This window comes from Grampus griseus (genome assembly GCF_964374135.1).
Source record: "Grampus griseus genome assembly, chromosome: 15".
In the NCBI taxonomy this organism is placed as follows: Eukaryota; Metazoa; Chordata; class Mammalia; order Artiodactyla; family Delphinidae; genus Grampus; species Grampus griseus.
The window spans coordinates 20044205-20069756 of NC_139009.1; the positions used below are offsets into that span (position 1 = coordinate 20044205).

Below are 25552 nucleotides of genomic sequence, written 5' to 3' on the forward strand. Positions count from 1 at the left end.
AATAGCACAAAATGAGATATGGTTATTTTCTAATTCTATTAAGATGCTTGCATTTCTGAAAAGTTTTGAATATTAGAAGGGTTGTAAAATGTTAGAATTGGGTGTAAAGGCTAAGTTGTGTTTTTACAATCTGTTATGTATGTTTCTAATAAGTTCTAGAAACCAATTTGGCTATTGAATTTAGATATGCTGTCTAAAAAGCAATGAGGTTTTTGTAAATAAAGAGTAATGGGATTTATAAGAAGATGGAAAAGTAGGACTCTGAAGTTTTGCCTGAAAATGAGAATAAGCAAGGCCCAGCATACCTACCAGTTCCAGAAATATCCCTTCCCCTTTTCTAGGTATGGAATAAAAATCCCCCTTTTCTAAAGGCAATGTGGTCTCTCTTTCCTCTGCTCAGCACTTGTACGTACCTTTAATAACTCCCAGTTTCTTCTGAAAATGGTTGTTAGACCTTAGATATTTATTGACAGAAGTCTGGGCCCTTACTGAGGACGGGAGGCAAAATGCACCTTTGGAGGCAGTTTTCAGCTTATTCCCAACGTCTTCCTTCAGACCCACTGCTATCTTACTTCCTCCCACACCCCAGCTTCTGCCCCGGCTGGACAAGAGAATCTGGAGCACATCTGGGATGATGGGGGATATGTGGGAAACAGTTTATTCTTATTGCTCAACTGGTGGATGGAGTTGAGAGGAACAGAAAGATGGAGGTAGATGAGTATTTTTTGTATTCTAAGTTAGAAGATATTTTCCAATAAGAATACTTATAAATGATGTAGTCAGGAGTTTTAGTACTATAATTCCGGGGTCCCCAACCCCTGGGCCGCGGACCGGTACCTGTCCTCGGCCTGTTAGCCACCGGGCTGCACGGCAGGAGGTGAGCAAGGGTCGGGCAAGCGAAGCTTCATCTGCCGCTCGCCCTCGCTTGCATTAACCACCTGAAACACCAGCACCGCCCCCCCTCCCCCATCCATGGAAAGATTGTCTTCCATGAAACCGGTCCCTGGTGCCAAAAAGGTTGGGGACCGCTGCTACAATTCATCTGTGTTGTGGGTTCAGCAGACGTTTGTGCACTGACCTAGAGAAATTAACAATCACTGACAACATTGTTTTTGTAGGAGAATTTGGAGTTTCAAACACTTAATGACTTTTCATATTATAGGAATTATGAATATTGAAACTCTGCCTATGCCTGACTTTATCAACTGAAAATTTTAGGCATAGCTTCTGTATATGTAATAGAATGGTAATTCAAGATCATTACCATTACCATGCTTAAATTTCATTAAGCATGGTTTTGATATTGTGGGGTTTTTTTAAATTGTATTTTAATCCTCAGAACAGCCTCAAAAGTTTATCTTTGAAACTAGAAATAGTCTTTTCTCTGACTAAATAAGACTATTTACTTAGTTACTAAGAGAACTAAAAATACGTAAATATATGTATTTCTCCAAGTCATACAACTTGAAGGGCCAGATTAACCATCTAGTCCCAGTATATTTGGGAAGTGGAAGACAGGAAGGTTAAATGGTATATTCAGGGCCACACTGCTCGTTGGTCACAGAGCCAGGACTAGAACCCAGAGCTGAATCTCACTTGTTTTATCTTGGTGGGGGGGAAGTGAGGTCCAGACATTTCAGAACGATTTTGTTGCCAGAATCATCCAGTTGAGCTAATTTACCTAGACACAAATCAAAAGGTCTTTTGTTCAGCTAATTAATAATTTAGTGAGAGAGTATAGGTTGAAAGCTTAATACATGTTTGTAGTATAATCATAAACAACAAGGATCAGATTAAACACAAGCATTTTTTGAATTCCAAAAACATTATTTTTCATTCTAGGCACATAAGTAATTTTCAAGTGAAGATAGTCAGTCTTGAGTTATGATTAAAGCTCAAAATAAATGCCTATTGTTTATGAGGGGTTGGGCAGTTACTTTTGTTTTGTCAGAGTTTGCTGATACATTCTAATATTTACCTAGTTCTGCATTCGAAATATATTGTAAAGTACTTCAGCTTCTGTTTAATAAATAGAAACGTTTCTCATTGGCAGTATGGGCTATGGTAAGAACAGTTGTACTTAGACTGTGTTAAAATCTGAGTTGCTTTCCTTTACAGCACCAGGTCACAAGCATGTACCTGACTGGGTCTGGATTGTAGTGGGCATCCTCAACTTCGTAGCCTACACTCTAGGTAAGAAATTGGCAAATAGTCAGTGGCTGGTGAAACTGTCAGCAAGGATAGCCACCGCACGTTTTCTCCTGTGCTTAATTCATTTTAACTAGGGTTTATTAATATCCTGTTCAATTTGATAAATACGTTCTTGAGTTTCTCTGTGAAAAATATTGTCATTTGCTGGGAATTCAAAGAATAAGATAGGAGTTGGCAAACTACCACTTGTACGCCAAATCTGGCCTGTTGTCTGTTTTTTTGCTTTTTTTTTTTTGCGTTACGCGGGCCTCTCACTGTTGTGGCCTCTCCTGTTGCGGAGCACAGGCTCCAGACGCGCAGGCCCAGCAGCCATGGCTCACGGACCCAGCCGCTCTGCGGCACATGGGATCCTCCCGGACCGGGGCACGAACCCGTGTCCCCTGCATCGGCAGGCGGACTCTCAACCACTGCACCACCAGGGAAGCGCCTGTTGTCTGTTTTTGTAAGTGAAGTTTTACTGGAACACAGCTATGCTCATTCCTTTACGTGTCTGTGGCTGCTTTCCTGCAGCAGAGACATAGTTGAGTAGTTGTAACAGAGGCCATTTGGCCCACAGTGCCTAAAATATTTACTGTTTGGCCCTTTACAAGAAATATTTCCCAACCCTGGAATAAGACATCATTTTTGCCATGAGTTTGGAAAGCAGTACTGACATATCAAATAACTGCAGAATACTGAGAGAGATGCTGTAATAGAGCATAGTGGGAGAACAAATATAGAAGTGATCAATTCTCATTTGGTGGAGGGGGCGTGGTCAGGGAAGGCCACTGAGCCAGGCTACACCATGTATTCTGCCAAGGGTGTGTTTCGTTGGGATCATCTGTGTGACTTGTCCTGCATTCTCTTTTTCTTCCCTGCTTTATTTTTCTCCATAGCACTTAAAACCATATGACCCCCTTGTATGTTGTCTGCTCTAAAATGTAAGTTCCTTGAGGGTGGGTACTTTATCTTGCTCGCTGTGTACCCAGTGTTATAAGAACAGTGCCTCCTCCATAGGAGGTACTCAGTATGTGGTTTTTAAATGAATGTGAAGTAGCAGACCCTGACTTAAAGTTGCTTAGGTCTCTTCAGATAAAAATGACTTGTATTCACAAAACCAGGGTAATTTGGTACAGGATTGAATGCTGATGTGGTGGATGACCAGAGCTGCAAGAGTTTGGGGAAGGAAGAGAATGAAATCAAGAAGAATTAGGCAAAAACTTAGTTAAAAGATCTACATTTAGACAGAGGCTTTTGTGCATTTGTTATTAAAGATGAGTTGGTTTTAATGGGACTTCCCTGGAGGTCCAGTGGTTGAGACTCCGCACTTCCACTGCAGCGGGCACGGGAACTAAGATGCCACATGCTGTGCGGTGTGGCCAAAAAAACAAAATTTTTTTTTGCTATAGGATTTGGTTGCCAAGGACTGCAAGAGGAATAGGGAAAAGGAGAGGCCTGTGTGCTCTGGCTTTTAACAGCATGTCATAAGAGTCTTTTTTTTTTTTTTTTTTAATTTATTTATTGGCTGTGTTGGTCTTTGTTGCGGTGCGTGGTCTTCTCACTGAGGTGGCTTCTCTTTTTTTTTTTTGCGGTACACGGGCCTCTCACTGTTGTGGCCTCTCCCGTTGCGGAGCACAGGCTCCGGCTGCGCAGGCTCAGCGGCCATGGCTCGTGGGCCCAGCCACTCCGCGGCATGTGGGATCTTCCCGGACTGGAGCACGAACCCGTGTCCCCTGCATCGGCAGGCGGACTCTCAACCACTGCGCCATCAGGGAAGCCCCTCTTTTTTTTAAAAATTAATTTATTTTTTAAATCTTTGGCTGCATTGGGTCTTTGTTGCTGCGCGCGGGCTTTCTCTAGTTGGGGCGAGCGGGGGCTCCTCTACGTTGTGGTGCACGGGCTTCTCATAGCGGTGGCTTCTCTTGTTGCAGAGCACAGCCCCTAAGCACGTGGGCTTCAGCACTTATGGCATATGGGCTCATTAGTTGAGGCACACGGGCTTAGTTGCTCCACGGCATGTGGGATCCTCCGGGACCAGGACTCGAACCTGTGTCCCCTGCACTGGCAGGCGGATTCCTAACCACTGCACCACCAGGGAAGTCCCGAGGTGGCTTCTCTTGTTGCAGAGCACAGGCTCTAGGTGTGCGGGCTTCAGTAGTTGCGGCACGCAGGCTCAGTCGTTGTGGCTCATGGGCTCAGTAGTTGTGGCACATGGGCTTAGTTGCTCCGCGGCATGTGGGATCTTCGCGAACCAGGGCTCAAACCCGTGTCCCCTGCATTGGCAGGCGGATTCTTAACCACTGTACCACCAGGGAAGTCCCCGTAAGAGTCTTTTGAAGTACTGTACCATCTACCTGTTTCAGGTCTCCACAATTCTGGCAAAAATCCTGATCTAACATGAACTGTTTGTTGCAAAACCTGCCTTGAAGCAACAATTTATAGCCTTCATTTATGCTATTAGTGTGACTATCCTTATGCTTTGCTGCAGAAATATCAGTGTGTTTGATCACAGGGTGCTGCTGTAGGTTCTGCTGGTGGCTTTTTCATAATATATAGGTTATGCGCTGAATTGCCTTTCTTATGAAAAAACATTGTGAGACTTATCTAGACCCCAGACTTATGGGGCTAGAACGGGTTCAGTGAGAAGACGTACAAAACCTAATTAATATGTAGTTCATGAATATAATATTTGTAATAACTGCACAGAAGTTGCACCGAGAATAGGAAATTAAGTCAGCAAATAATAAAAAAAGACTTTTAGGATATATTTTAACTACTTGGAGGCAGAAAAGTTCCCAATCCTATATAACAGAGATCTAGTGTTTGGGCCAGAGTTTGAGATTCATCCTTTCATATATTCCTTCAACAACATTTTTAAAGGCCCTCTTTGCCACAAACTGAGCTAGGCACTGGGGATAACACTGTGGTGAGCAAGATAAACACAGTAATGATAAGGAATTTTTAATTCCTTGAATCTGAGTCTTTACAATTAGTCTAATTCTGATGCACTTAGTTAACAAAACTGTTTCTTTGGAGGAGGAATTTTTATAATTCAGACTCTTCTTCCTTTTTAACTAGGTTGTACCATTCTCTCTTCCTCCCCCCCCCCGCCCCGCTCCTCTGTTTTCGCCCCTGTGTGAAGGTGTGCCCCTGTGTGAAGGTGTTCCAGCGTGCTTTCTCTTTCTCTTTCTCCTTCCTTATTCCCTTGGTAATCCTGATCCTTAACACTATTGAGTTGACTCCCGTGTTAGTATCTAGCCCTTATCTACCTTCTGAGTTGCTAGTAAGTATCCTTAGGTTGAGTTGTTCGACATTACCATATGGATGTCCTGCTAACACTTCAATTTCAGCATCTAAAACTGTACTCAGATCTTTTCTATCAGTCTTGCTCCTTCAGATTTTCTTATTTCTGTTAATACTACCACTCTCTTAGTTACACAGACGGGAGATTTTGGAGATGGTCTTCTTGTCCTTCGGCCTTACCTCTCCTCTTTTGTTGCACTGTCATTTTTATTTTCTTAATATCTCGCCTTCCTCCAGCTTTTTATGCCCACTGCATTCCATCTCAATTTAGGCCTACTAAGTAGGGTTCCTCTCCCAACCTGTCCTTCCCACCAATATCAAGTGGGTCTTCCTGAAGCACTGCACTGCTTTTCTCTTTGTAATCCTCTACTCAGATAATTGTAGTAGCTCCTCAGACTCTCTGATACCTTTAAACTGGCTCAGACCTTCCTTCTAGCCTCTTTAGACTGCCATCTTCACATACTAGTTTCTGGTCAAATTAAAGTACTTGGCATTCTCTGCACACACATGTGCTTTTCCATCTCGGTGTTTTTGCCGATAGCACTCCTCCTCTTGAAATGACACACTCCTTTATCTCCTATCTACCGAAATCCAACTCATTCTTTATGTCCCCACTCAGATTTCATCTTGTCTGGAAAGCCAGTCTAGCTTATCTTAGCCTGAAGAGAACTCGTCCCTTTTCTGTACTCTTCTCTGGTTTGTGATACATCATATCTGTAACTGTCATGTTTTGTCTCCGTTCTCAATTGTAAACTCTTTGAGGGCACAAACTTAGTTTATTCTAAGATTTTTTATAGTCTTCAGAGCATCAAGAATAGTGCTTCGCAGGGAACTCTACTCAATACCCTGTAATGACCTATATGGGAAAAGAATCTAAGAAAGAGTGGACATATGTACATGTGTAACTGATTCACTTTGCTATACAGCAGACTAACACAACATTGTAAATCAACTATACCCCAATAAAAATTAATTTAAAAAATAGTGCATTTTACAGTTTCAATAAATTTTTTTTGAATTTTATTTTTTTATTTATACAGCAGGTTCTTATTAATTATCCATTTTATACATATTAGTGTATATCTGTCAATCCCAATCTCCCAATTTATTCAATAAGTTCAATTTATTCAATAAATTTATTCTTTTTTTCTTTCCTTTTTTTTTTTTTTGCGGTACGCAGGCCTCTCACTGTTGTGGCCTCTTCCGTTGCGGACCACAGGCTCCGGCCATGCAGGCTCAGCGGCCATGGCTCACGGGCCCAGCCGCTCCGCGGCATGTGGGATCTTCCCAGACTGGGGCACGAACCCGTGTCCCCTGCATCGGCAGGTGGACTCTCAACCACTGCGCCACCAGGGAAGCCCAATAAATTTATTCTTATATTTACTCAACACCTACTGTGTTGCAAAGCCTTTTTGGAAAGCACTTAAAATTATGGAGGTGGTCAATCTGTAAAGAAGTAACTGTGATATCAAACAAGATGAAACAGGTGTTATGACTGAAGTAACAGAGTGTTTTTGGATCTTAGAGCAAGGAATGGTTAGATAAATTATAATGAACAACTATTGAATATTCTCTGGAGGGTTAAGAATTTGCGGCTAGTGGAACAACTCAGTTGTTATGCAGATTTGGAAGAATTCAGAGTCCAACTAGAATGCTTCTTCCTTAGATCTAAAATAGACACCATTCAATGTGATTTAACATTTTAATTTTTAGATTAAGCTTTGAGAAATTACAGGTTTTATTTCTGAAGTCTTTGCATTGTAGGAATTAAAGGTTGGATTTTTACAGTACTGTCTGATACTTATAATTTAGTTAATGAACGTTCCTATGATATGCTCGTCTGTTTTGTTTTGTTTCTCTCCATTTTATTAAAGAAGACTTTCTCCAGACTGGTGCAGTTGTTGACCTATTCCTGTGGTAATGTGTTTTTTGTTGCAGATGGTGTGGATGGAAAGCAAGCCCGTAGAACCAATTCCAGTACCCCGTTAGGGGAGCTTTTTGACCATGGCCTGGATAGTTGGTCATGTGTTTACTTTGTTGTAACTGTGTATTCCATTTTTGGACGAGGATCATCGGGTGTCAGTGTTTTTGTTCTTTATCTCCTGCTATGGGTAGTTTTATTTTCTTTCATCCTGTCCCACTGGGAAAAGTATAACACAGGGATTCTTTTCCTGCCATGGGGATATGACGTTAGTCAGGTGGTAAGTATGGGTTCTTCCTTAAATTTTCAACATTGCCATGAATTTTGGGGAAAGTTTTTGTTATTCCTTCTTTATTGACCTTTTGCTTTTCTGGTTAGAACTGATGGGTGCTTTGACATTTTTTTCCTTTTTATTTTATATTATTTTTACTTATTTATGGAAAATTTCCAATATGTACAAAAGTAGAGAGAATAGTATAGTGAACCCTTATGTGCCTGTTACTTAGCTTGAGCAGTTAACACTTGGCCAGTCTAGTTTCACATGTACTCTTCCTCACCCTCCTTCCAATTATTTTAAAGGAAAATCCTGGCATTATTTGATAAATATTTTACTATATATCTCTAAGTGGTAAGAGTTCTTTTTAAAAAACATAATTACAATGCCATTATTACACCAAAAAATGAACGGTTTCTTAAAAGACATTCATTAAAACTGTTGATTTTATAAAGAAAGGCGCTTATAATTAAATTGTTGGCTTTTTGTCTTCATTGCCAACTTTTCAGTGAGTAGAGAGATTTGTTTTCCTCTTACTTTATAGACTTGCTATTAACTCTCCCTGCCTTAGAATCCCAGCTTTTTGTGTTGCTGTTTTGCCCGTCTACACCTAAGGCTCCAGTAAAGAATCAGAAGTTGGAGTGTGTTTGAAGAAAATGATTGGATGGGCAAATTGGAACAACGTGTGGCTAAACCAATTTACGAGGTGCCTTATGAGGCCAGTTGTTTGCATTGTCTAGAAGTTAGTTATTTTATGGTGTTGTTGGCTGAAAAAACTATTTTTAAAGGCAAGACTTGCCACCATATCAAATTTAAGCATACTTCTGGCTTTTACTAAAGCTGTTTGCTAGACTAATGCTGCATAAAGCGTTATTGACTCCCTGATCTTTCCAGCTGTTAATGCTCTGTATATTTTTGTCTGCATTTTCCTTCCAGACTATTTCCTTTGTCTACATAGTGACTGCGATTGTGGGAGTTGAGGCCTGGTATGAACCTTTCCTGTTTAATTTCTTATATAGAGACCTATTCACTGCAATGATCATTGGTAAGAAGCTCCATGTTGAAGCCTGTTGTAACATCGCTTTGTTTTCAAAGCCAGTGTTTGATTATAACCAGCAGCACTTTCCCGCCTGCCCTCACGCCCTGCAGCAAAAGCAGAACCCCGCAACCCTGTAGGGTTTCAGCCAAACTCTTAAGGAAAATAAGGTTGCTTTGTTTTGCTTTGTTTTGTTTTTGTTCAGCACCAAGTTATTTCTAATCAGAAGGCAATACCGAAATAGATCACACAAACCCTGTAAACTAACTATTCAAATTAATCTAGACTGTACTGGAGGATCCACATTTAGTTGGACGTTCGGTGTTGATTTCAGTACTTATCTCAAAATTGAAGATTGTTAGTTTGAGGAAATAGAATGACGAAACACAGAGTTTACTTTATAATACATCCACTCCAAAAATTGAGCTTCTGTTCCTCTCAGATACCCTTTTTCTTAAGCCTTTGAATGCTAGGTAAAGGTTTTGATCATGGTAATGTTTCCTTTTTGATTTTAGCCAAAGGGGATATGTACAGGATGATTGAGTGGAGGGAGAGTGATTTTATGGAGAGAGGCAGAGAGGAAGAGGAATCTGGGTTGTTATTTGGGGCGCCAGGAGTGACACTAAGACCTTTGTAGAGTAAAAGAAAAAAACTTGTTGGCTGTTGCTCTGTTCTCTTATCTAAAAATTAATCTTCCCTCCGTCTGTCTGTGAACCTTGGTTACAGAATGGGAATCGAAGGCTTAGAAACAGCTGAGAAGATGGTGCATTAAGCACTGGCTTTCAGAAAAGGAGTAGTTGGGGGATTTTCTGTGGCTCTGGACTGCAGATATTTTAGGAACCCTGCTGTAATCTAACAAATGTTCATTTTTGGATGCCTCTGTAAACTGATTTCTTTACCTTGAAAAGGCGAGCTATTTTTCATCTCCAGCTATCGTTCATGAGTGAATCTTTTGACGTATGCAGCTTGTCCTGTGGCGGGTGTGCTGCATTTTACATTTAAATATTTATTTAAAGATAAAATGGAATCTCCGACATAGGAGATATATTTTTGAATGTTAAGTGGGTACTTTAATAGGCATATAAGTTTCTTTGTAATTTATAATTTTTGGCAGCAATACTTATTAGGTAATGGTACTTCCTGTTGCATCACATTAGGGGGCACATGATAGCTGGTTGTCTTTCTGTCTGTGGTATCAGTAATGACTAGAGGGATGAGGTATTGTACATCTGTTCCATCTCTTCCCAAGTTCTGCCTCAACTCTTCACCTAGTGGTACTAACAGTGGCTGATGAGCATTGCTTAGGAATCCATTCATTCAGTGGATAGCCAGGGGAATAAAGTTTGTTTTTTGATAAAGTACCTCATAAATTCATACTGATAATTCCAAATCATATTTGATGATACAGATCTTTTACTTAACCTAGTTGATCTTATATTTGTATGTCCTTTAAACTCTGACAAAAGTCTTTGCTTTCAACGACACAAAATAATTATACATTTGTGTTATTCCATAAAATACCCACAACAGTCTGAGAATGTAGTTCCAAAATCAGTGACATATGATTACTGGAAATTGTTGAAGATTTTGGTTTTTTGCAGTTCCATTTGCCCTATGGTTTATCCCACTAGAGAATGCCCAGTCAGGTTATTATAGTCTAAAGTCCCCATTCTGTGGTTATGCCACCATCTGTGGATATGTACATTTAAGTTAGTTTCATTTTACTTTTGATATTTATGGATTACTTTTTCTTTTAAAATTTATTTTTCCAAAAAAAAATTTATTTTTCCTTTATAATTGTGTAACGTAGTCACATGATTACAAAGTCAAATCTATATATAAAGCAAGACATATTCAAAGAAGTCTAGTCTCTATCACTACCCTAGCCTTTTCCTCCCTCATAGTTAACTATTCTTAGTTTTAAATTTTTTGGTTTATCTTTTCATTGTTTCTTTCTTAATATAAGTAAGTGTGTGTGTGTGGGGTTATCACCCCCTTTCATAGATAAATGGTAGCATACCATACATATCTTACTACACGTGCTTCTTTTTTTTTCCCCCCTCCACATAATAGTATATCTTAGAGATCACTGCATAGTGATGTTTAGGGATCTTCCTCATTTCTTCTTACAGCCGCCTGGTACAATACTTCATTGTGTGGATGTACCATCGCTTTGTTCAAACAACCTTCTACTGATGGACATTTGTGTTATTTCCGGTCTTTTGCTGCTGTACAAATTGATGCAATAAATAGTCTTGTACATATATATGTCTGTTCATATTTTTCCCAGGGTACTTTGGAAGAGGTCTCTAGAAGTAGAATTGTTAGTAAGGACAAATGTATGCATTTTCACTAAATATTCCCATATTCCCTTCTGTATGGGTTATCTGATTTTTGAATTCCCATCAGCCATGAATGAAAGTACTTGTTTATTTAGTTTTACCAATGTAGTATGTTGTCAAACTTTTGGATTTTTGCCAGTCTGTGATAGGTAAGAAATGGTATATCTATATAGTTTTAATTTGCATTTCTCTTATTATGGATGAACTTTTCTAGTATTTGAGAGCCATTTATATTTATTTTTTCTTTATATCTCTAGTCAGTTTTTGCATTACGATTGTTAACCACTTCCTTTATTTTTAGAAGCTCTTTATCTATTAGATATATTAATCTTTGTTTTGATATAAATGACACTTTCCCCCTTGTTTGTTGTTTGTCTTTTTTACTTTTGTTAAAGTATTTTTTGTCTTGGTTTTTATTGAAGTTTTTACTTAAGCCTGGAAATATGAGGAACCAAAATATTTGTTGTGACCATGTTATCCTTGGTGTTCATCTCATTCTAATCAATCCTTTTTTATGAATTCTATTCTGATTTTTCTATAGCTATTGTTTCCTGTATTATGAAGTCTAGGCCTTCCTATGGTAATAAGAAAAGCAGGTCTACATATGTATGGGTTCTATCACTATCATTATATAGAGTTTAATAGACAAGTATTTAACAATTAAATATTCTTTATAGAAAGTACATCGAGTGTTATTTAGAGAAGAAATAGAAGATACAGTGTTTCTCTTTGGCAGCCTATATAGAGCTCAGGCTTTCTACACGCTTACTGCACTTAATTAAGATAAAGCTATTTTAGGATGTTTTAAACTAAAAAACTCTTGGTCCCAAATCTTTTGCAGGTTTCTCTCAGCCTATTTTCAACACCTGAAAGCTACAAATGATTCTGGCTTAATTCATTTATCCCTGGCTCCCTAACAGTGTGCTCCCCAGCTTGACGTGGAATGAGCTGCTAAAAATTTCTGAGGACATTGAGGACATCTTGTCTTCTCTTCCACTCCCTCTAAGATCTTTTAACTCAGGGAACTTTGTTCCATTTGGGCTTGAAAGTAGTAGAGTAATTCATCTTTTGAGATGAGATTTCTGTTCGGTGAATTCTAGTTTTTTCATCTTTTTTAAAATAAATTTATTTATTTATTTATTTGTTTTTGGCTGCATTGGGTCTTCGTTGCTGCGCACAGGCTTTCTCTAGTTGCGGCGAGCGGGGGCTACTCTTTGTTGCAGTACATGGGCTTCTCATTGGGTGGCTTCTCTTGTTGCGGTGCATGGGCTCCAGGCACGTGGGCTTCAGTAGTTGTGGCTCGCGGGCTCTAGAGCGCAGGCTCAGTAGTTGTGGCGCACGGGTTTAGGTGCTCTGTGGCATGTGGGACCTTCCCGGAGCAGGGATGGAACCCATGTCCCCTGCGTTGCCAGGCAGATTCTTAATGACTATGCCAGCAGGGAAGCCCCTTTTCATCTGTTTTTAGCAAGATGCCTTAGGAATTGTTTTGAAGGAATGTTCTTCTGTCTTTGATCCTTAAGGTCACAGCTGCATTGACCACTGCCCCTGCCCCCCCAAGCCAAGTTTAGTCACCAGGAGTCCAGAATGGACTAATATGTTGAGTGACAAGGAAATATCCAAATGAAGTGTCCAGAAAGTTGCCACATATATTGATTTGGAGTTTGAAACAGAGAAAGATTAGAACTTTACATCTCTATAGATCACAGAATCAGATTCAGCGGTCACTAGAAAATCATTTAAACCATCCTCATGGTACACCTGTGGAATCTGAAGATCAGAGAGATTGTCTGATTTGCCCAAGAGTACATAATTAGATTTTGGAGTCATCTGCAGGTAGCTTATGGTTAAAGCTGAGAGAAGATTCTCTGAGGGAGTGTAGATGCACAGTCACACATCCAGTTAGGAATACGCAGGAGGTAGATGACCAAAAAAGGACACCAAATGTAACGGTTGGATGGCTGACAGGAACATTGGGTGAATGGAATCACAAAGGCCAAGGGAGGAAAGAATTTCAGTTAGTGGATAGTCAGCGGAGTCATCTTCCTTAGAAGTCAGGAATGAAGAAAGGATACTGAATTTGACTGTTAGGAGAGCTTGATAAATTTCAAGAGTACAGTTTCTGCAGAGGGGAAGCAGAATGAATGAGTGCTGAGGAAATGAAGACACCAGGAAAGTCTGGTGAGTGATAGGAAATAGCAGAGTAAGATAAGTAGGTAGTGAGAGCAGCAGAAGCAATGGTAAGGCTTCTTGGGAAGGCTGTCCTTTTAAGGTTTCAGGGAAAAGAATTAGTGTATAGGGTAGGGGGAGAAATTAAGAATGCTAGGGAGGTAAAGATAAGTGTAAAGGAAGCAGCAGGATTTATTAATTGTCCCCTCTTCCAATAAATAACTTATACTGGCTGTGCAATTTACTATATACCAGGTACTGTTCCAGGTGTCTTTGCATGTAATAACTCATTTAATTCTCGAAACCCTACGGGGTTGATACTACTATTATCTCTATTTTATAAAAGAGGAAACTGAGGCACTGAAAAGTTGCCTGAAGTCACATGACCAGTTGGTAGCACAACTGAGATTCAACCCACTCTGGCTCCTTGAGTCTCTGCTCTGAATCACCAAACCGTACTGCCACTTTTCCAGTTGTAAATGCTGTTTAATTTCATTACAGAAGTAAACCTGGACCTGAAAATTATTGGGTCTAAAAATATTACATAGTTTGTATGTATTTGATTATTATAAAAATGACTCTTGAATAATAATTCATGATAATTTAAATATTCTTCCTTTTAGGTTGTGCATTATGCGTGACTCTTCCAATGAGTTTATTAAACTTTTTCAGGTAAGTATTTAATTTTTTAATTGGGCAAGAAATATGAAAATCTTTAGAAATTGTTATTTAGGTGAATTTTAGGATTTCTTTCTTTTGGAATCTGGGCATTTTGAAAAGGTCATGAAACCTGTATTTTGAATCTAGAATGAGGTTAGGATAATTTGTCTGTGGTGGCTTGCGTAGTCAATTCAACCATAGCCCAGAACTACTAGTTTTTTTGTAAAAGTTTTGGGTTCACCAAACAGTCTTCTAATTTGTCATTTTTTTGTGAGTGAATCAGGAGGGAGTATGTTCCTGTCAAATATTGATAGGTTTACGTTCTTTTTATAAATTGATTATAAGTTTTTATAAATTGATTATGTGTAAGTTTAGTTAGCATGATCATACAATAAAACTTCTCAACTTGTGTAGTTGAGGACCAAATCCTGGACCTATGCTGTCTCTTCTCAAAGAGCGCCGTATGGAAATTCCGGCCTGAGGAGTGTGTAGGGGTTGGGAGGGGAGTTGCCCTGGTGGAGTTGCATCTCTCTGATCTATGTATGCACTTCTCCACTTTGGCTCAGCCACACTGAGTCCATTTATGTGACCTGAATGTATTTTGTTCTTTCATTCCTCAGTACTTTTGCTCCCACTCTTTCCTCTACTCCTGTTTCCTCTACTTGGAACACTTTCTTGTACTTGCCACTTCATCCTTCAGTGCTCAAATCTGTCTTGCACAGTCCTATCCATGTCAAGCCAAGCTCTATGTATCTTCCCTCTTTACAGCCACTGGCAGTCATTCATAGAAGCCATAAAATTTAAAGCTCTGAAGGCCTTAGAGATGATTTGAGTCATGTCTTCCTCTTTTTCTAAAGTTGAGGTCCTGTCCTGATTGGGCAGTATTTTGCCTAAGGTTATGTAATTAGTGGCAGAACCGGGATGAGGATTGAGTGTTCAGTTCAGATGAGCAAACATGTATGAGAGTACCACCTGTGTGCCCAGAGCCAGTAAGATATGCTGTGGACCGTCTCATTTCAGAGTCTTTCACTCTTAAGTTGTGTATCATAGTAGCACCATGAGGTACTCTTCTAGTATTGTTTTGTGTTCATTTTATTTTTCCTATTAAAATATAATCTCATAGGACACAGTCCAAGTTTTATTCATCTTTACATTCCAGAGGGAAAAGTGAGACTAAGGGTCAGAAGACTTCCATTCTAGTCCTGGCCCTGCCACTTGGTAGCAAGTTATGTAAATTTAAATTCTCACATCCTCACTTAACCTGTCTCTAAAATGGGATTAATAATGTTGGTTCTACCTATGCCATGGGGTTATTGTGAATAAAAATAAGAGAATAAGTGTGAAAGTACTTTGAAAACTATGAAATACAAGTACAGTGTTTTTATATGTAATAATGTTCTTTGTATTACTTGATTTTTTTTTCAGAAGCTATAAAAATAACACCTTGAAACACAATTCAGTCTATGAAGCTATGGTTCCCTTCTTTTCTCCATGTTTGCTATTCATTTTGTCTACAGCATGGATCCTCCGGTCACCTTCAGATATTTTAGAGTTACATCCTAGAGTATTCTACTTAATGGTTGGAACAGCCTTTGCCAATATCACAGTAAGATTTTTTCTTTTAAAAATCGTAATACATATAAGAAATATTTGACAGAATTCAATAGTTTGAGAAACCTTATATAGTATTAGAATAAGCAGATTTTAATTTAAAGATCTTATATCAGAAATTTGAAAGAATAATTAATAACCTCAAAGACAGAACATGCTGAAAGTTATTTTATTTTTTTGTTTGAAACCAGTAGGATTTGGGGACTGCTGTAGGATTTTGGAACCATGACATAATTTAAATTTTTTGTTTTGGTTGCCTGCTGAAGAATTCATGGAATAATTCCCTTCAGACTCTAAATAGTATTTATAGTGTGGTTGAAATGGCAGCAGATCTAACGCTTAATTTAGGGAGCTTGGAAGGGGTTTTTGAGGGAGGAAACACACACACACACACACACACACACATGTTTTTTAATCAACTGATTTTTAAATTAATAACATAGAATAAAAAACTTTGTAATAAATACTACATACGTTAAAAAATCCCTTTCTCTGCTCTGGCCCAGCAAGAGGGCAGACAGGGAGGAAAAATCAGGAGGACTTGAGAAAAGACCCTGTTAGTCCTGACAGCCAGGAAGCCTGTACTCTAGCTCAGGCCAGGTCCTTAATAAGTTTTTATTTTTTAACTTAGCCACTGAGTTTATGTTTCCATGTGTGTAACTTGTGTTTACTGTCCCAAGTCATACTGATTTCATAGGGTTTAAAGATCTAAAAACATTAATGCATTATATAAAATGTATCTCTGAAGGAGTAAAACTATATTTGAGTAAGGTGTTGAAAGTAAAGAGAGCCAAAGAGGTTTTGAGGTGTTGTATGATAACATGTCTGGATTGGAGGTAGCATCTCCTCATCACCATGAAGAAATTTAGTTGTGTGGTGCTGTGGGAGGGTGTTCTGAGAAAATTGTTGTCGTATATCATAGAATCTTAAAATTGGGAGAAATTTCTTTTATCCAAACTGTTACCCGGTAGAAGAATGCCTTCTGTAGCATCCTTACTAAATTATCTTCCAGTCTCTTCTGACACACAGTCTGAGGGTCCACGGGTTTGGAGGTTGGGGTAGAGGTCCAGTTGGGCTCCTGAGCAGTTGAGAATTACTGAACTTGGTAATAATGTAATGTACAGGTACTTGAATGCTTTTTAAATGTTGGAGTGACTCGTGCTTTGCTAATTAAATTTTCATTCTCTTTTTTTTTTTAATACCTTCAAGTGTCAGCTGATTGTTTGTCAAATGAGCAGTACCCGGTGCCCAACTTTGAATTGGTTTCTGGTTCCTCTCTTCTTGGTTGTCATAGTGGTAAATGTAGGAGTGGCCTCTTACATTGAGAGCATTCTCCTGTTTACATTAACAACTGCTTTCACTCTGGCCCACATCCATTATGGAGTACGAGTGGTGAGTAATCTAGAGCAAAATTGGTTCCATTTGATTCTTAAATAGTGAGGTGAGAGAGAATTTCAGAAGAAACTTGCTTAATATAGTAGCTGGAAGAATTTTGGGATATTCTCTAAATTTTGGATAATATCCAGGTGCGTGATGCCATATATCATTTCTGTAATTAATATGTCGTAGTAACTACAAATAATTTCAAAGCTAGATAATTATTGTGAGGAATTAGTTCTTGTTTATAAGTGAGAAGAATTGTAAACCATTTTCTTGGTAAAGAATTATAAACTCCTTTGTGCTTTTAATTATATACAGGACAAAACCATCTTATTTGTTGTTTGTCTGTTTCTATGCTTGCTTCTCTAGCTTCAGGGGCATTTTTATAAGGGGAAATATAGAAGAGAGTAGATTTAAGAAGTATTCTGCAAACCTTAATATTCTCTTCTAAAATAAGAAACGGGTTTCAGGACAAATGGACTAAGATAGGTATAATAAAATGAAAATCAGAACCATGCAGTTTAGTTTCCTTTCCTCACACTGTGATATTCTTTTCTAATTATTTTACATATCTTAGCATGGCCTCATAACTATGATTTTTGAATTGCTATACAATATTCCATTGAGGAGATTACTTAATAATTATCAGTTTACTTAACCATGACTCAGTTATTTTAATCATTTAGGTTGTTTCCAGATTTTCACTATTATAAATAAAGTTGAAGTGAACTATCTGGAATAATATTTTTTTCCTTCATTTGCTTTTTTCCTGAGGATAATTTCATAGCAATCGGGTCATGTGATAGGATATTCATATTTCTGTGGCTTTAAAAATACTTCTATTTGGTATGTTTGTTTTGAAAGGAACCCTGCTGTGAATCAGTTTGAGAAACAAAATGTCTTTACTTCTGTATTGTCAGACATATTTTTAAAACGGGGGCACCTGTCATGCTTGATAACAACTTCTTATACCTTGCATATGTTTCTTCCCTTAGTGTTTCTCCCCAAAGTAGCCCACATTTGTTGGAACAAAATAGGTGAAAGAAACCATGATAAGTCTATGAATTGTGACATGAAGACATAATCATTTATGTTTTTGTTTGTGCAAATTTAACGTTATATGCTTTATATCAACGCTCTGAGGCCTTTATTCTGATATTTCATCAGTCATATGCATGAAGTAGAGCACAGCAACCAGTGTCTTTCATAATTGTTTTAACTTTTTATAACCCTCAGAAGCATATCTTTAGAAAACCATATACACACTCCCAACCAAACCAAAACACATTTAAATTACAAAAGCAGTACATTTTCATTGTTAAAAATCTGGAAAATAAATATAAGCTCAAGCTAACTGAAAAAAATTCCAGGAGCGTCTTTTTTTGGTCTGTCTTTCTGCTCTCTTAACACTTCTACAACTTCTGACCAGAAGATAAAACTTGTTAGACCACACAAAAACATTCACTTGAACTATTGAAATGTAAATATTAAGAAGAAAAATGGAAATAAGAAGGATTAAATAAACCATATTTGCTAACTGGCACATTACCTTGCTTTTGCCTACCCACTAGGGATACCCTAACTAATATGGCTTAAACTGTCAAAAATTTGCAGATCTAGTTTTATACTGTTTCATCAGATTAGGAATGATTACCTACAAGTGTTACAAGAAGGTGAACATTGACTCTAACCATATATGTAAATATTTGATCTGATAGGTACTATAAGTCAACTAACCCTATAATTTTTCAGTAGATTTGAATGTAAGGCTGTGTGGTCTGGAGGGTTCTGGAAAGACTAGATTTTGGAGTTGCGCAGACCCAAGTTTAAGTCCTAACTCTCCCAGGGTAGTTCTGGTACTCATTCAGCCAGCTAGCTCTGCAGCTATCCTAGTCCAGAAAAACCTCTTCATTTCTGATGGTTTTTGCCATGCCAGTAAATTGTTGTCTCCAGAGGGTGAATTCTATATGCTTTTTTAAAAAAATTACGTATGTATTTGTCATTGCCTCATGTTCTGGTTTTCTGTAGGTAAAGCAGCTGAGCAACCATTTTCAGATTTACCCCTTCTCATTGAGGAAACCAAACTCGGATTGACTAGGAATGGAAGAAAAGAATATTGGCCTGTAATCTACAGAAAGAAGTACTGTAAATAAGATGCTTGTAAATATTTCATCCATCACCATTGAACTAAATTGATCTGCTTACCAGACATGGGAACTCAGTGTGTGTGGTACTTGGACAGCAGGAGTGATACGTATGATCTGAACTTGTGGAATTTTGGACCTACTAACTCCCAGCTGCTTTTATTTTGTTTTTTATAAAGCCATGTGATGTTTTGGTTAAACATAATATACATTAGACCAGCAAAATGTTCCTAGTAATTTTAGCTTCAGGAGTCCGTAATGTTTTGGTTTATACAGAGTTAAAGATGCCTTGGTTTTTATTTTTAAAACCCCCAAATTTGTTTAGGAACACTGATGACATTCAGAAGACCCAATATGTTTTCATATTTGGTACCTAGTAGTAGGTCTTTAGCTATGGAAGCTATCAATAGCCCAAATCCAACATAGGGAAAAGATAAGAGCAAGTCACCTTCAGCGAGACATGCCAAATGATTACAAAACAATATACAGTTGCCAAATACTGGTTTCTCTTTCCCATGGAAATGCCTTTTGTCCTCATGTGCTGAGAGAGCTAAAAAAGAAAAATATATATATATATGTGTGTGTATATATATATTTAGATTCGCTAGTATTCTGATTCTCTGTTATGGAACGGATCTTGATAAATGGTTTAATTTTCTTTTAAAGAAAAATATTCTCTTGGGACTTAGTAGAGAATGGATTGTAATTACAGCTCACTCATTGGCATGGCTCATTGTTTAAATGTGGCATTTTTCCCCCTCAGCTGCAAGTTGCTGAGATTTGGTGCCTATGAACTATGATCATATGAATGCATGTGACAGTCCCAGTCTTACAGTAATTACTTGTGAAGAACACAGATATACTTCCTTATAAGAAAAATTTTCTTAGGAGTTAGGAATCTCATGAACCTCACTACGAAATTACGACTGTGAACCTCACTATGAAATTAGTTTTCTGATTTAATTTGTCCTTCCTCTCTCCCTCTGTCTTTTTCTGTGGAAGAGAGTGCTGTGTTTTTTATTTCATACAGGATAAGGAAATAGAAATTCTCTCTTCCCCAACTTGCTCACTTCCCCACTTGAAGAAAATTTTTGATATATATGCCTTACTGAGTATGTGTTCCCTTTATGTGACTTGGAGTAATTTTTTAGGTTTACTGACAAACATAAAAATCTCTTTGACTTTAATATGGTTGTTTTATGATCACACCTTTCCATGAATGTGGATATTCTATTTCTCTTTTTATTTTGTCTCCATTTAATTTGGTGGTGATGAAGTTTACTGGCTGATTTTCTTTTATTTTCCACTGAATGGAGTTTGTGCTTGAATGAAGAGTGTATCTTAAACCCTTTTTTTTGGATGGATTGCACTTGGATAAAATAGGCACCACTGTGTTGATATGTAATTAAATCCATAATCGTTATTTATCTGTGAATGTGACCATCGTCAAATTTAATTATAGTGTATTCCTCTGTTGGATTTTAGTCTGCTTTGTAAAAATAACTCTAATTGATATTTCAGTTTTTAAATGTGTAAAGTCTAATCATTGTCATTCAGGTCATTAGAAATGAGGCATCAAGGAGCTAACACATGGTTCTTTACTCATTTTAAAAAATTGTAAAGGTTGAGGTATAGTTGGTGACTTTCTCTGAGACAAAAATGAACACTGAAAATAGGTGAGAAATTGATGAAGGGAAATATGGGTAGTGATTTCATGTTTGCTAATAAATTGCTGTCATGGAGGTCAGAGAATGAACTAATTAAGTAAAAGTAACTATTTTTTGTACACCTTGTTCTGTGTCATCTGTAAAATTGAACTGGATAAAGTGTTAATTTGGGCCTGGAACAAAGCTTTGTTTTAAGGTTCTGAGCTAATCATTTTATTGTTTTGTTGACCTTGTATACAAAAATGAGGTTAATCTGTATTATAAAAGAACTGATAAATATTTATAAAATGACAGATGTGGACCACAGGCTTTCTTTACCATGTACAGTATAGTAAAAACAACAACAACAACAGAAACCCTTTACTTCTGGCATAGGGTCATGTCCTGTAATTTTGGGGCTGTTTTACCTCAAAGTGTGTTTCTGCTCTTTTTCTGTTGCATCAGGTTTATTTGAAAATTGTTTTGTGCCTATACGTTATAACATATTTCCCAATGGTGGTTAAGAATTATGCTATAGTCAGTTTTATTGGCATCGTTTGATGAAAGATGGCTGTCAAGAAGATAAAAGATGAAAAGTGAGTAATTAACTGTTACAGAATACTGTGGACTTGTGGATCTTCAGTGTACTGTTGACCCTTTTTCTTGTTAGTCTGCTGTCTTGAAGTGCGTCGTGAAAGTCCCCATTTGTTATGTAGTGATACAGCAGCCGAAGCAGGACTTCATTACAAAGAGCTCTTGTGAATTTACATCATTGCCAATTATCATAACATTTCCGAAGTACAAAATATCTTTTAGGCTTATGCATGATATTTTGGAGTGCGTTCACACCCCAGCCTTTCTCCCAGCATACGCTGAGCTGCCTTTTGGGGAGCAGTGGCATGATTGGTCATACATGCATGTTTTCTGTACATTTCAGAATAGAGTGCCTTAGCCAGGCCAGAGGTTTGCTTTGTGTTTCTTCTGACCAAAATTACCTAGACCTGTAAGAAGTTTCTTTTCAGGTTATGGTATGAAAAATATCCTTTATGCTTGTCAGAAAGTAATTCCCCTATATTTGAGGGGGGCATGGATTAGAAAAATCTTAAAAAATACCTGAGTATGTTAATGCTGCCTTTTATGATCCTTCAATAGCATTCATGATCCTAGTGTAACGTACAGTTTAAAATTGCCACAATTTAACCAACATTCCTCCCTTAATGTGTAATAGACATAGTTTATGGGTTCTAGTCTTAAGGGTAATAGAGTGAATAACTTCCACATAAAGAACTAAATAGTCTCCCCTGGCATTTTAATAATATCATGGTTAAATTACTTTTAATTGTAATTTTTAAAAGAAGGTTCAATGCTGATTATGGCCTAGAACGTTATAGTACTATTACCAGCATTTCATTTTTTTAAATATAGAGCTGTTGGGAAGAGGAGTGTATGTCTAGGGTTGCCCAAATTCTAAATAGTTACCAAAAGAATATTGGTCATGACCTAGAGCCTGGGCATTGGGGGAACATGCAAAGGAGAAAGCAGGCATAGTATCCACTTTAAGGGGAAGAAGAGATCACTTTAGTGCGCAGTGATCCTACTGCAGTGCACAGTTTAAAAGTGTCACAACTTAGTCATTCCTCTCCTAACTACAAGTTCAAATGTGAATTTGAAAGACTCCTAAGTGTTCAGTTTTCAAAGAATTATTTTATTTTGTAGTCAGTCTAAAAACATTTGGAATGTACCTTGCTTTCCAAAGCAGACTTTGATTCTCTAAGTTATGGAGGATAAGAAGATAATCTGAAGGTGTTTGAATCAAAGGCTACTTTCCCCCTTTATATTTTAACAAGAAGCCTATTTGTAACTCGTCCTGCTCATTCTTCACCTGGGTTTTTAACTAGCCACTGTCTAGGACAGAGACGCCCACTTGCTCTGTCGCCCCTAGATCTCGCCACATTCACATCTCCTCGATTGCCTTATCTCTCTTGACTAGTCAAGGACTGGGAACATGCCAGAGGGAACAAAGTAAACCTGATGGACTAGAACATTTGATGTCAGGTCCCCAAATAAGCCAAAAACAGATACAGAAATCTTTGATTGTGTTGATTCTTACGTTCAGAGTGGCCTTTATCATGACCTCCGTTCTGGACTTGCCTGAGCACTCTATAGGAAATTTGTGAAGTCAGACTAGAATTTTCTTTGTCCTATGAGGTGTCCTTGTAAGGCAGCATGCCCATTCTTGAACACCCTGTGGGTGAATAACCTTAAGTGAGCTGCCAGTAGTTGAACCTTCCAGGAAGAATTTTAACTAGTATGCTGCATTTGAAGCACTTTGACATGTACATTTTAAGTGACAGTTTTAACAGTAAAATGGTGTTAAATTAATCACTGTGAAACTTGAAAGCGAGACGCCCTGTACATTTTAGGAAGCTTAAGTAAATTTCTGATTTTCCTTTATTAATTATGTAACCCATGTGATTTGTATATTTTACTTTTCATCGTTGACAGTGGTGCAAATGACTGACTTATTGGCAGGCAGTTACTTTAGGGTATATGGTAAATCGTGGTTGTCTAACTTTTCCAGAGAAAGTGGCAATGTGTTTACTTCTTCCTTTGTGTGAAGCCATGGGAATTGGATTTACTGGCTAATTTATTTCCAGGGTTTCTACAGTGCAAAATAAACGTAACCTTTTAAACATGCTAGTAATGCTTTCCTTTTTAATAAAAATGCAAGAGATAGTAATCTAGCTGATTGATTGTTTTTAAGCAGAGACCTGCTCTTCTTACAGACAGATCTTAAATGAGCTAATATTTTGGGTAGCAAAAGAAGTTTTGCCGTTTGTAGCCTTTTTCACAGGTGGCCTGAGTGAGGGGGTTGTGTTGCATTTGGTCAGAAAGGCCCGGTCCCCAGAATTGGCAAATGGCACATGGAGTGATTCTAGAATAATTTAACAAAGCCTTGTCTTGAGGAGAGTCCATTTGGACACAACAGAAGTATTGTCTCCCACAGGCCATTAACATTGTCTTCTCCATAGAATCATTCTTAGAAAGCTAGGTTCAATCAGAGGAGTGTTATTTTGAAAGCATGTGAATTGGATCATGGCCATGGTGTACCTAATGCTACATTGTAATTAGAGACAGTAGTGAAGATGCAAGGAGTGGCTAAATGCTGTGGATGCCTTATGGCTCTTAGGCTAAGGGCTTCTCTTGAGAAGTTTCTATGGGTAATAATTAGAATAGGAATTGATTCTGACTTTTTATTGAAACAGACAATTTACCATGAATTCTAGATTCTGATATTCTTGAGAAGCACTTTTTAATCTCTGAAGAGTAAGTTCTTGGCCAGAAGCATGTTGAGTTTAGTACTTGATGTTACTAATCAGGTTATAGGAGGATCCTGTTTTATTTTACGAGATCTGTGAATGCTGCATTATGAATCTGTTTGAATTACTGGTATCATTCAGGATCAGACTTAGTTTAATAAGTACTAATTAAGACTGCCCACAATATGAATATTTTTTGTAGGTTATTTTGTTTATATAACTTATCCCATTAGAGCAGCCATTCAGGAGACAAAGACCCAGCTACGTGTAATCATTTCCTCTTTCTGGAATGTGCCAAGAAAGCAGAATTCAGTATTAAACTCCAAATTTCCGTTTTGTTTTTTAAAGTACCCATTTCCTGTGGGTAAAGGGGAAGGCAGCGGGCAACTGCTGAGGTGTAAACTCCCTGCTGCCTGCCTTCTCCCTTTCCCTTCCCATCTAACAGAATAGATTAAGTTTGTAGCCAGTTGTAGGAAATGAAATCGATACTTTTCTGAGTAAGGTTTCATGCCCTGTGACTAAGAATAGGCTGCAGGAATCCTGGCAGAATCAATTATTGATTTGTTTAGCTTGGTCCTGTTGCAGGTTGCTTTCTGTAGTATTCTGATTCCATCCCTTCTCAGGTACCTAGAAACAATACCACTTAAGTAACTGGAATGTGTTTGCTACAAGTGGAATATATTAGAGAAGATGAAAGGAGCGCAAAGTCTTATTTTCCCTTTCAAGTAGTTTAATTGAACATGTTAGTAACTGGTCTGTCTAGCACTTGCTGTGTTCATAGCGAATAATGTAGCATTTATTTTATCTGGTTATGTGTGGTGTGTGTATATATGCATATTTAATATGTACACATATTCTCTGTGCACATATATGTATGATATATTCGTATATACATGCAGTCTACTCTTGATTATCAGCAAGATGGTAAGCCTTCACTAGACTGTTTCTTCATGTTGACTAAACCTGCATGTAGCCCATAACTCTGTGAAGCCTCTTCCTTATCTGGAGCCATAGTCTTTCCTACTTTCCATTCATCTAAGTCCCCAAGAAAGGCCCTTGACATACGTCACTTTCCCCTTCCCTTTCACCAGGGACTGTGTGAGCCAGAAAGCTTTTGAGAAAGATGGTTGCTTCCACCAGAGTTGAGGCTTCTGGGTCTGAATGATGATGGGCCCATTCCTGGCCAGAGGGCAGCCCCTGGAGCAGTTGTGCTCTTGGGCTTGATGGGCTTGATGGGGGGGGGGGGGAATCTAGCTCTTATGGGAAATGAGGCTTCACAGTTTGCTTAAATTCCTTAGCTGGAATGTTGTGAAGTCTTAGAGAATTCGATGTGCAAATAGAGCACAACGGTGCGTTTCACCATTAGTATTGTGTCATCGGTGATCCTGTTGCTAGCCCAGATAATCAAGACCTTGACTGTTTCTTGCCACTGGATTCTGGAAGCCTTGCCCTTTCAACTGGATTTGTGTTTTATTTCTGCTGCCGTGAAACACAAAAGTAATGCAGTAGGTTTTAACTTAAAATTGTTTAATTCTGTTACTGATATTTATTGTAATAAA

General features: G+C 38.1%; 1 protein-coding gene across 1 annotated transcript in view; it reads left to right on the top strand.

Moving 5' to 3' along the window:
- Positions 1–25552, top strand: part of SELENOI (selenoprotein I) — a 44110-nt gene extending 18558 nt beyond the window's left edge. Inside the window, exons 4-10 of the mRNA XM_082671868.1 lie at positions 2119–2193; positions 7432–7694; positions 8625–8733; positions 13856–13904; positions 15318–15498; positions 16713–16895; positions 18912–25552. Coding sequence (XP_082527994.1) covers positions 2119–2193; positions 7432–7694; positions 8625–8733; positions 13856–13904; positions 15318–15498; positions 16713–16895; positions 18912–19010 — 959 coding nt within the window. The 3' untranslated portion in view covers positions 19011–25552. The remainder of the gene's footprint in view (positions 1–2118; positions 2194–7431; positions 7695–8624; positions 8734–13855; positions 13905–15317; positions 15499–16712; positions 16896–18911) is intronic.